We start from the raw sequence: 12,088 nt of genomic DNA on the forward strand, positions 1-12,088 counted from the left end.
CCACTGTAAATGGCCTCTCAAGACTCTCCAGCAAAAAGCTATCGTGCTCTGTAACCAGAAGAGCTGCGTCATCAGGTCCTGATGCAAACAACAACTGGGCCCAGCTGGGCCGAGTAACCTTGGTGATCACAGAGGACGGCCTGGACCCCCTCCCCTCCCCTCCTAGGAAACACAAAATTACAAAAGCGCCCTCCTACAGTTCCCGTGGGAGACAGTGCTACCTAGGCGGCTATGAGGAGCTAAGGCTGACTCAACAGCCTCCTTCCCAGGGGCAAGGCCAAAGGAAGGCGACCCCGGATGGCTAACCAGGACCCAGCAGCGCCAGAATGTTAACTACCCTCCTCGCCCTGTTACTTATGAAGGCCAAGAGCCTCCACTACTCCGCAGGCCAGCTGACGGAACTGCGTCACTCCACCCTGCGGGGGATGCCGGGAGTTGTAGTCAAGTGACTACTACTCTTGCACCTCGAGTCATCTTTTTTAAAACAAGAAAAACACCTCTGCATCCTGAAAAAGATCGCTTTATTCCCAACACGTGTAATAGTTCCTCCATTTTCCAATCAACTAAGTGAACTCTCTCAGCGCTCAAGCGGAAGGCCGGACTACAAGTCCCGGCATGCTCTGCAGGGTCTTGGGGGGCCCGGCCACCGTCGTAGGTGCGGGCCGCATGAATGGAGCACCGGGCGTAAGGCAAAGCCTGGCACCGTCCGCGCGGCCGGTATCTGCTCCCGGAGCGTGAGTGCGGGGTGTGGGGCGTGCGCGTGCACGCTCAGAGGGGGCGCAAGGCGAGCGCGCCGGGCAGTTGCGGGCGCGTGGCTGCTGAGGTTGGCGGTGCCGCGCGCCCGACGGGCCGGTGGTTGCGGGACCTCCCGCCTCGACCCGGGCTGCGGGCAGCCGTGGCGGCCGCCGGGGACCGCAAGGGGCGGAGGAAAGGAGGAGGCCGGTCCCGGTACGCGGAGGAGCAGCCGACCATGCCCCGAGACAACATGGCCTCCCTGATCCAACGGATCGCCCGCCAGGCTTGCCTCACCTTCCGGGACAGCGGGGGCGGTCGCGGCGCTTCCGATCGCGGCGCCGCTTCTGGCCCGGAGGCGCCGATGCCGCCGGCCTTCCCCGAGAACCTGAGCAAGCTGAAGAGCCTTCTAACCCAGCTCCGCGCCGAGGACTTGAACATCGCCCCGCGCAAGGCCACACTACAGCCACTGCCGCCCAACCTGCCGCCAGTCACCTATATGCACATCTACGAGACGAACGGCTTCAGCCTGGGCGTGTTCCTGCTCAAGAGCGGCACGTCCATCCCGCTGCACGACCACCCGGGCATGCATGGCATGCTCAAGGTGCTATACGGCACCGTGCGCATCAGCTGTATGGACAAGCTGGACGCGGGCGGCGGGCAACGGCCGCGGGCCTTGCCGCCCGAGCAGCAGTTTGAGCCGCCGCTGCAGCCCCGGGAGCGAGAAGCAGTGCGGCCGGGCGTGCTGCGTTCGCGGGCCGAGTACACAGAGGCCAGCGGCCCCTGCATCCTGACACCGCACCGGGACAACCTGCACCAGATCGACGCCGTGGAAGGGCCTGCCGCCTTCCTGGACATCCTGGCCCCGCCCTACGACCCGGACGACGGCCGGGACTGCCACTATTACCGGGTGCTGGAGCCGGTCAGGCCCAAGGAGGCCTCCAGCTCGGCCTGTGACCTGCCCCGAGAGGTGTGGCTCCTGGAGACCCCACAGGCCGATGACTTCTGGTGCGAGGGAGAACCCTATCCAGGTCCCAAGGTCTTCCCTTGAAGCCACCGGCGCCCAGGAGCAGTGGGCAGAAGATGTGCCCTACCCTACCACAAGGGCTGTGTCTCTCTCTGCCCCCGAGCCTGGGCGTTGGATCTACTGGAATGAGCAGCAGCCGCTTCCTCGGCAGCCTTGGGAAGCACGGGCGACTGGACAGCAGCCGCCGGGCACGGTTATGGGGGCGGAGTGGGCGGGGAGGCTAGATTGTTTCCTGGTACCGTCACTGCCACTGGGGCTTTGATTTGGAGGAATGGGGCAGGGGACTATCTGAAGCGCTTCCATCCTAAAGCCATAATGAAAGTATCTTCCTCTCTTCCCCATTCTATACAAAATACTAAGTGGTTTTCTTCCTCCCCCTCCCCACCCCTTAGGTAAATAGGGTTTATTTTCCACTCATGCCCTTATGCCCTTTTTTTCTTACAGTTTTAACTTATTGACTGTGCATGACCCAGTGGTTTGAATTGTTTTTAGTTCAAGTCATTGGTAAAAACTAGGTTTAAAGAGATGAGCTACTGTTTAAAGTGAGCTGGCCTGCCTAATTAATTCCTTGTGATTTTTTCAGTTTGGGGATCACTCTCACAACATAACTATGCATGTAGAGGACAAGATTTATTTTCTTTCCTCCCTGTGCCCAGTAGCCACATCTGGTTTACTCAGGCAGCATCTACTAAGAAATTCAACACCTGCATAATCTCTGTGACATGGTCACTTAGAGCTTATCTTCCCTATGAATCTCCAGATCTGTGAGTTGAGCACATTTCATGTTGCAGATTCACTGTAATGCAAAGACTGTATTATCCTCACATAACTTTTTTTCTTGTCTTACTGTACCTTAAAAGGTGATAGAGTAATTCTATATTTTCTAACGGGAAGATTCAAAGGAGCTGAATGTGTTATGCTTCCAAACAACTGAATGTAAAACACTCCTAGCCAGCTGTTGCATTCCCTATCTTTATTTACTTCCAATATTTTACTGTAAAAGTAGGGAGAAATATTATGTTGATAGCTTTCACATTCTCTCAGGAACTCTAATGTTCCCGACTCGGGTATTTCCAGCTGTGTTGCTGGCAGTGTTGTCTCAACCCTCTCCCTAAAACGACTGAGCGCTGGGTTCATCTAATGTGGTTTTCTGTAGGAAGAGATAGAAGGCACAGAATATCACAGCTAGAGAATTGAGAATTAACTAGACTGCTAGCCATTTTAGGGCACCAAAACTTGGGATTAAACACTTCCCACTTCCCACTCCCAACCCCTGAAATGAACAGTCTTGCTATCTGTGACTAGTTTTATTTTTGTGCTTTTAATAGTCTGAGCAGTCTTGTTTACAGATGTATTGACACCATTTGCTTCAGGCCATGGAGCACTGTTTCTCCCTTTTTACTATTTATAAGATTCCTTTTTTCACAAAACTTTTAATAAAAACAAATTGTAGAAATAAACACATTAAAATTTGCCCAGCTGTCGTCTAAGCCCTCTTGATTGACTTGCCCAAGTGGCAATAGAGTTCTAATATCTATAATAAAGGGAGATTTGCTATTATTGGTGGAATGTTGACCCGGTATGTAGAGAAAGAGTATGTGCCTTTGCCTCTTTATACACACAGAGACCCAGGGTGAGGGAGTATTTGTTCCCAGTTTTTAAGGTAGTATAAAAAAGCAAATACTTGGTGAGTGATTTAAAAATAAAACCAAAACAAAACACAAAAAGATATTCCACAGGACATGCCACTTTATTATAAAACCTGACACAGGCATAGTACCAAGTATTTCCTCCAGGGTTGTTAAAATTGTTTTATTGTAGCTCCACATTCTGATGTAGTTTAAAATGCCTTTGGGGGCAGTTCGAAGCAGTTCTTCATGCCACTTAGTTTGAAAAGAAAATTCTAGATATGCAAATGATTTTCTTAGAAAACTTCACAAAATGTGTTTTTTTTTTTCCATAGCACGGTAATGAATGTGGTTATCAATCATATACTTTTTTGGATTATATTGTAGCAAAAAGTTGATTAGCTTACAAAGATTATTAATAGCAATGTATGTGTTATAATACAACCTAGAGTACATTAAACTAACCTACAAAAACTCATCCTGGCTGTAGGATAGTAATAAAGGAAGAATTATGACTTCATTATGAAAAAAAAAAAGTTTTAAAGTTTTCAGTTACAAGCAAATTAGAAGAAAATACCTAAGGTGCTTTCAAAAGAGTAACTGAAATTGTTGCAGGCCAAAACAGCAATATGATATCTCAGATTTAGTTCAATAAGAACAGTGAAACTTTTGGTTCACTAATAAATTCTGAGTAAATTACTGGTGAAGACAAAATGTAACTTGTTTTAGTGAGCCACTAAGGAAAGAATATGCTTATTACAAAGACAAAGTGTGGTGCAGAAAGTATGTTGCACCTGTGTGCATAAACTGCTCGTCATGACTGACTTGATATGTTGCTATTGTGTTTCTATATACTCCCTCCAATATAGATAATTTTTAATAACAACTGTGGGATAAAAGTTATCTTCCCCTAGGAAAGACTAATGAGCACAATGATACTAATCACTTTTGTGGTGAATAATAAATGCAATAATTGCCTCATGGGTGAGAAATTGTCTGTCTAAATGCTTCTGAAGCTTTTAAAGTATCTGGTTCTGTCACTGGCCAATCATATCAATGCAGAGTATTGTGTACCTACTTAGCCATTTTATGAGAACTGATTTTTACTAAGCCTGATTTGAATGGGTTGCATTTACACCAACTGCTATTTATTAATGAAAGTGATAGCCTGCTTTTTAAATAATATGTTTTGTCAACAGGAGAGGGTTTTCTGAGCTTTTAACATTAGTAACCCTGAACTTCTCCCCAAATCCACACCTTTTATTCCCCCTTTTCATTGTCTCCTTGTAGGTGCCTCAGTCCTGGCATCTCGGGAGGACTCTGCCATTACTCATCTGTTACTGATTCTGAATCTGGTGCTTTAGCTCTCCAGCCCAGTGAAGAAGCAATATATCTTTAATTCAGGGCTTGCCTATTGCTTTCCAACTCTAACCTGAGAGCAGTGCTACTTCTGTAATTGCAGGTCTAAATAACTTAAACATATATACAGAAGCCAATCACTGATCACTTCCATTGCAATGAGGCATCTACTGTCAAAGAAGGAAACCATTTGTCAAGTCCCTTATAGATATTGAATCTTCAAACCCAAATCTGAGGATGTTTGCATTTCTGGATTAAAATCAGTATACCTGTAATGCCAGCACTTTGGGAGGCTGAGGCAGGCAGATCACCTGAGGTCAGGAGTTCGAGACCAGCCTGGCCAACGTGGCAAAACCCCATCTCTACTAAAAGTGCAAAAATTAGGCACGGTAGTGGGCACCTGTAATCCCAGCTACCTAGAAGGCTGAGGCAGGAGAATCGCTTGAACCTGGGAGGCGGAGGTTGTGATTAGCCAAGATCGTGCCACTGCACTCCAGCCTGGGCAACAAGAGCGAGACTGCATGTCAAAAAAAGAAAGAAAAACAAAATCAGTGTACTTACGGAAAATGAAGACATGTTTCAAATTGTTTAGAGATAATTCCTACTTGATTATTGCGAGACAGGGAAAAGCTTGCCTGCTCTGATGTCTACAGTTTGATTACCATTAAAGGTTCACAATGTATACTGTAAGATTATGTACTAAAAGCTAGTGGCCTTCTGCAGATTTTAAAGCCCAAGTAATATACACTTAAAAATAGTTTATTTCCTTGAGAGTGAGCTTTGAAACAGCATGAGGAAAAACACATCTGAAGCTAATGTCTAATTGGACTATTTTGCTATGACAGAAAAAAAGCTTACTTTGTATTTAACCTAAGGAAAATAAGATAGTACTATACGAGAAAACAAAAATACTTTCATTTTGGAAGAAAAGAGTTTTAGGACTTACTTTCTTTTTTGTTTTCCTGTAGAATTTGTTTAGTTTTAGCTTCTGCTGGCAGCATTTTTGGGACTTTTTAATGCTGACCGCTCTTCCCCCCACTCCCCATACACACACACACACACACACAAAAGTGGTATTAAATGGTTAAAATGTCACTGCAGCCATTTTTAACATACACGAAACAATTTGCCTTAATCTTACTAGCAGCTGGGATAATCAAATTAAATAGCCTGGTTTGTGAACACTTGTAAGCCTTATGTAGGTATAATCAACCCATTTTTAATATGAATTGAACTATCTGAAAAGCACTATCAATCTTTAAGATATTATTCTCCAGAAGTGTATGTACAAGATTAGAAGAAGACATTTTTCTGTGCTTTATTTCTTGAGCAATGTAAAAAATAAGACATGTGCAAGAAGCACCCTGAACATTTTAAGTAGAGAGCAAAATCGGATTAAAGATACTGACCTTACATGTTTTAATCTACTAGTAAAAGCCACAAGGTTGGCTCTGAGAAAACGCTGAGGTGTGGTGTTCCTTATGGTATGTGTGTTAATGCTACCTCACCAAGCCCACGTCAGGGTGAAAGTGATTATGTAACCAATTTTGCTGTCATCAAAATATCTTCTATTTTATTTTTGAGATGACTTTTGAGTCTACTGCTTTGTAAGTAATTGTTTAGATTATCTTGATTGAAAATCCTCTAAAATTAGAATTTGGCAAGACAAATATATCTTACAAAATTTGGGTATACTGTATTTTAATATAATGAAATCTTGGTAGGAAGAAAGTATTCTTTTAAATCATGTAATTATCAAAATGTAGCATTGTCTGATAGTTACCAAAGTTGGACAAGCAAGGATGATACTATGCCAACAAGCTGGGAAATAGGAACTAATGGGAAAACAGCAGTCACTAGAAAAATCTGAAACAAGTTCGGAAACCTCTTGTTTCATAGTAGAATAGGGGGATTCTACATCCTTGAAATAGGGATGGAGAAGAGATATAGAAGAAAGGCATTCATTCCCTCCACAAATCGGATCTCAAATTCTAGTGCTGGTAAGGGCAAAAGGTGGTTTCCAGAGTGGCTGTAACTCTCTGCTGTTCTGAAATACAGGTTGAGCCTGAGGGAGTCTTAACAGTCCTGAAGGGCAAATAGACAAAGGGATTTTCAGATGTCAGCTAAACAGTGGACGCTGCTGCAACATGTTACATTTGTGTAAGGATCCAGAGGTGGGTGAAAGTAAATGATATTTAGGCCCAGATTTTACAGTAAAGATGATAACTTCACAAAGGCATCATCTGTTTACTTGTGGCTAAATTAACTATTTTTTGGTGAATTTATATTTTAAAACCACGACAAAAGACTTGCAGTAAAACGAACCCTACAGTATATTCTTTGCAAACCCTTATCCAGTACCACGGAGGACCATATTGGCCTATTTAGTTTAGATCATCTTTGAGATTTTCTTGAGGCATCTATATCTAATGAGCTGAGTATTTTGAAGGTCACTTCTGGACCCACCAAACCTTTGGCAGATCAATGATCCTTTCAGATAGGGCTAATCAGTTGGGAAGTGAAGGCTGGAGAGAAATGAGTCCTGGGGTAATTCCTTTGGCAACCCATTCATGCTGTCATCAGCAGCGTCTGAGAGCATTTTCGATCTGAAGAGATGATAGCGCTTTTCAAAAAGTTTTCTGTGGTCATGAGACTAATCCTGGAAGCTGAAAGTCATTTCCAGCTTGACCACGCCACCACACTTTCCACAAAGCCACATCTCGTCTGAGTTCCAGACCCTGGTCAGGGTTCTGAAAGCGGTTGCAAATGTGTAGTCTCCGAGTGGGCACTTGTTTGTAAGTATTTATTTTCCGGAGCCCACTCAGGAGCGGAGAGAAGCTATAGGCTGTTAGAGACAACGGAACAATGAGTCAAAACAACGCCTCCCCACTTTTACACTAATGCATGGGGGAAATCCCCAGAACACTAGTGTTTGATTATGAATGGAGCCTGCTTTGGGGTTGGTATCCACAGGCTAGCAAAGAAGACCTGGAGACCATGGTTTGGTCAAAGCATTTTCACTGGTGCTTAGTGCCGTTTTTAAAAAATACTGCCACAGCAACTGAATGACTGTTTAATTCCCACCCAGTAAGTATTTCAGAAATGATTTCTGCAACAAAAATATTGTTGAAAAGTATTTATTTACACTATAGTCACAAACCATCCATTATCTGAACTTCAGTTAGTGGTTTTGCATTAGAATAGATTTATTTTTTCACAACTATTAAGAGCTAATGACCAAACAAATCAGCTCCAGTAACATTATGTACATTCTTATCTGAAATTTGACTACAAAGGTAACACTTTTAAGTCACAAAACAAAGCATACAAAAATATACTTTCTAAAAAAAATTCCAAATATTAATAGGCAGAAATATACAGCCATACTAAACCCAGGGAGTGATTTTTCTTTCCATAATAAGGCAACCCATTTACATGCAGACCCTGTAACATTGTCTACATCACACAAGGCACCAAGGACACTTCCAACACAATTGCATGCATCCTAGTTTCAGAGAATATATGTACATCCCCCTTAAATAAGTTAACCTCTGACTCATTTCAAGAGATCATAAATGCTTTACATTTTTTCCCAAAGATTCAGAATTGTAGAGAACAGTGTACATCAAAAATACACAAAATCTGAGTGGATATACACTGAAAAAATAGTCTACATTTCTCAACTCGAAAAGGAGCAGATATTGCTATGTCCCTCCCATCACATTGCACTTCTGTTCTCTGAGTTTATAATACATATTGCTTCAAGGGTTGAGACAACTAGATATGCTCTGATTCGCCATTCTAGGGCCACAGAGTGCGGCACAAAGGCCATACTTCACTCACTGTACAACATGCCCTAAATCAGTCCCAAGCCATAAAGTGCACATCAGTTTTGCTTGTCTTTTTGCTGTTCCCACTTGAAGGGATCAGCATCTCCCAACCTATTGTAGAAAATGTCTTAGATCACCTCTGACATCCAGGGTCAAAAACCTGTGATGGGTCAAAATAAGGGGAAGTGGGGGAGCAAAACCTAGTCAAACAACCCTTTAAAGCAGGGTCAGACCTAAGCCCTCTTGGCCAGAGGTCCCCCACCACCCCCTTCTGAGCCTCCCCTTTGCCTTGGGTTGATAGTCAACTCACCTAAGAGAGACTAGAGTGGGCTAAATTCTGGGAAGGAACTGCTTCTAGGTGGAAAGGGGGCAGTGCTAGCTCCACCAAAGCCCTTTGCCCAACAAAGGGAGGGAGAGACAGGGAAGGGTGGTAGTGTTTGTTGTGCAGCTCCAGTGGACAAAGGGCCTCCGGGACCTTTGGGAACTGGTGTGTCAGCCTGAGTCTCATCTCAAGGTGTCCGGGTCCGAGAGGAGCAAGGGGCGAGCGGCCCTCCACCAAGAGTGCTGCTGTTGCTGCTGCACAGGGTACCCCCAGGCTGCACGCCCCCAGAGCAGGAGGCTGTAGAGGGGCTGGCACTGATGCAGAGGGGGCACTGCTTTTCCGCTCTTTCTGTCTCAGGTGGATCTTGGTGTGGCGCTTCCTCTCATCACTCCGGGCAAATTTTCGGCCACAGTAGTCACAGGCGAAGGGCTTCTCACCGGTGTGGGTGCGGATATGGGTGGTGAGGTGGTCACTGCGGCTGAAGTTGCGCATGCAGATCCGACACTGGAAGGGCTTATGCCCAGTGTGGATTCGGATGTGCCGTGTCAGCTCGTCCGAGCGGGAGAACCGCCGGTCGCAGCCTTCTGCTGGGCACGGGTAGGGCCTCTCGTGCACTGGCGTCTTGCTAGGTCTGTTGGGGTACTTGCGAGGCCTCAGAATGGGCCGCAGTGGCAGGTGGTGTGGGTTATACGCTGCGGCGGCCGCGGCAGCGGCTGCTGCTGAGCTGCTACCAGGCAGCCGGGGTCCCTCGCTGCCTCCACTGGCCCCTGGTCCGGTCACCCCAGTACTGGGGCCCCCCAGGGTAAAGTTACGGATGGTAGAGAGTGGAGTGAGTGGAGGGGGCACCCGCAGGGTGTCCAGGGGGCAGGGAAAGGGCTTACGGTCTGGGCCAGCTGTACCATGTAGGTCTCTCTGGCACTGAGATGGAAAGAATCCAGGATAGTCTGGGATCATTGGGAAGAGACCTGGGTCCGTGGCTGGCTTGGGGGACGGATAGGAAGGAGGTGGTGGGTAGGCCAGAGAGGAAGAAGTGGAGGTGGTGGCTGCTGACAGGAACGCAGAAGGGTCCTGGTAGAGGTCTCCTGCACAGCCAGAATAAGGAGGAGGAGGCGGTGGTGGAGAGTACAGGTGGTCCAGGTCAGGCTGGGTCTGGGACATGGTGCACACACCCAGGGGTCCTGTGGCCAGTGGGTTGGGGGAGGCAGAGGTGACGCTGGATGAGGCTGTGGTCGAAGCTGGGGAAGTGACCCCTTGCAAGATGCCTGCACTCACAATATTGATGATGCCTTCTGGGTAGCAGCTGGCACCAGGGTACTGAGGGTCAATGGAGAACTTGCCCATGTAAGTGAAGGTCTGGTTTCTAGGTGCAGAGACGGGAGCAAAGCTGCTGGGATATGGGAGATCCAACGACCTCTTCTCTCCAGTCATGTCAATGTTGATCATGCCATCTGGGGAGGGAAAAGGCAGAATGGAGGTGGAACAATGAAAATACAGCCAGGATTCCCTTCTCATCCCGGCTCACATAGGTCCATTCCCAAGGCCCAGAGTCTCAGCACTGTAGAGCTGGGGCAAAGTCCAAAAGGTGGGGAAATTGAGACCCACAGACAGTAAGAAGAGGCCAGCCCAACTGTGGCAACCCATTGACAGTATGGAACTCAAGAACTACCTCCAAAAAAGCAGAATGAGCTTTTCCCAACTCCCCTCCACCCCCAGCCATCTGCAGCTCTAGTCCCCAATAAAAAACACCCAATAATAGCAACAACAATATTTTTAAAAGCCCCATCTGCCCGGAGCTTCTCTCCCTCTTTTTTGCCTGGGGGTTCCACGGCTGAGGCACCAGGACAAACACCACCCAAGAATCGACCTAGTGCGGTGATGCTGCCAAACCGAGAGAGCTCGAGAAGCGGGTGGGTGACTTCCCGGCTGCTCCCCATCCCCAGCGCCTTGTGCCTTTCTCTCCCTCCCTCTCCCGCTGCGCTTCAGCTGAGGGCTGCTGGAGGGAATGGGGGCTGTAGAGGAAGGAGTCCGTAGGTTTCCCTGCCCTCCCAATCTTCTCCGCCTTTCCCGACAGCCGCGCGTCGCCGCCTCAGCTCAAGGCCAGTGGCCGGGCTTCGAGGAAGGTGCGGGGGCCGCGAGAGACGACTTTCCACGGCATCGCCAAGGAAACTGGCGTCGCCGGTGCCCCCGCGGACCTCCCTCGGCAGTCCGGGGCTGCTTCCCGCCGTTGCTTGCCCTCCTCCACCACCCACTCCCTGCCTCCGCCGGCCGGAGCCCCGCCTTGCTAACCCCCTCAACTTCGCGGGCGGTGCGCAGGTGGGGGAGCGCCTCCAGGCCGCAAGAAGGGAGCGCTCCGAGATTTTCCCGGGGTCGGCTCTGCCCAGGAGGGAGCTACCGACGATTTCCCCTGACGCTTCTCCGCCGCTCGGCTCTCCAGGCGCGCAGCTCTCCCCGGGAGCCCCGAAGTTTACCGTCACTTTGCCCCTGCCCCGGGAGAGGGGAGGTCGAAGTGCTACCGGCCAGAGGGCCTGCGCAAGCCTAGAAGCCTGAAGGGACGCCTCTTCCACCCCCATCCCTGCGCTCGCCCGGGGCTGGGCGCGCCGGGGCGCACGCACGCCGGTTTGCTGGCGACCTGGCGCATCTGCCCGCGCGCCCTGGTCCCTGCTGCCGCAGGTTCCTCCTACACCCACTTCCAGTCTTCAAAGCCAGTGCAATCAGCACCGTCCACCTGGAGCCCCAATCCTCTCCTGCGATTCCCGCACACCCACTGCACCCCACCCACCACCTCCGGGCCGCGCAGGTCCCGGCCTGCGAAGACACGCGGCTTACCTCCAGCCACTCCGTTCATCTGGTCAAAGGGGCCTCCCAGTTCGGCATTGGGAAAGATGGTCACCGACGTGGCGGCGAGGTCCTCCACTGGGTAGATGTTGTCAGACAGCTGGTGCACAAAACCACTGAGAGTTACTGGGATTTTGTCTACGGCCTTGGCGGTCATCATTTGCTCCTCGCACAACCTGGAGACCCAAGTCCCTCGCTACCTGGAGTGTCAGAAAAGCCGTTTTGGAGAGGGGTTGGACTGAGCCTGGTATGGTATCTCCTTTTGCCCTCCACACTTAAAAACAACCACCACACACACCAAAAAAAAAAAAAAAAAAAAAAAAAAAAAAAAAAAAAAAAAAAAAAAAAAAAAAAA

At 48.3% G+C, this 12,088-nt stretch overlaps 2 protein-coding genes across 2 annotated transcripts in view; one reads left to right on the forward strand and one right to left on the reverse strand.

The window, feature by feature from the left end:
• The first annotated feature begins 607 nt into the window (after nt 1-607).
• Nucleotides 608-4,375, forward strand: ADO (2-aminoethanethiol dioxygenase). Its single transcript, XM_017877565.1, has one exon. The coding sequence runs from the start codon at nt 971-973 to the stop codon at nt 1,781-1,783; it is 813 nt and encodes a 270-aa protein (XP_017733054.1). The 5' UTR covers nt 608-970; the 3' UTR covers nt 1,784-4,375.
• Nucleotides 4,376-7,867: 3,492 nt separating this feature from the next.
• Nucleotides 7,868-12,088, reverse strand: part of EGR2 (early growth response 2) — a 9,198-nt gene continuing 4,977 nt past the window's right edge. The window contains 3 exon segments of the mRNA XM_017877566.1: nt 7,868-9,207; nt 9,210-10,346; nt 11,725-11,833. Of these exon segments, the coding sequence (XP_017733055.1) occupies nt 9,086-9,207; nt 9,210-10,346; nt 11,725-11,833 (1,368 nt within the window). The 3' untranslated portion in view covers nt 7,868-9,085.

Source organism: Rhinopithecus bieti, unplaced genomic scaffold (genome assembly GCF_001698545.2).
Source record: "Rhinopithecus bieti isolate Rb0 unplaced genomic scaffold, ASM169854v2 scaffold_10351, whole genome shotgun sequence".
Taxonomy (NCBI): Eukaryota; Metazoa; Chordata; class Mammalia; order Primates; family Cercopithecidae; genus Rhinopithecus; species Rhinopithecus bieti.

Bases quoted from the DNA above. Each gene is read 5' to 3' on its own strand.
- ADO (XM_017877565.1), top strand. From the start codon at position 971: ATGCCCCGAGACAACATGGCCTCCCTGATCCAACGGATCGCCCGCCAG.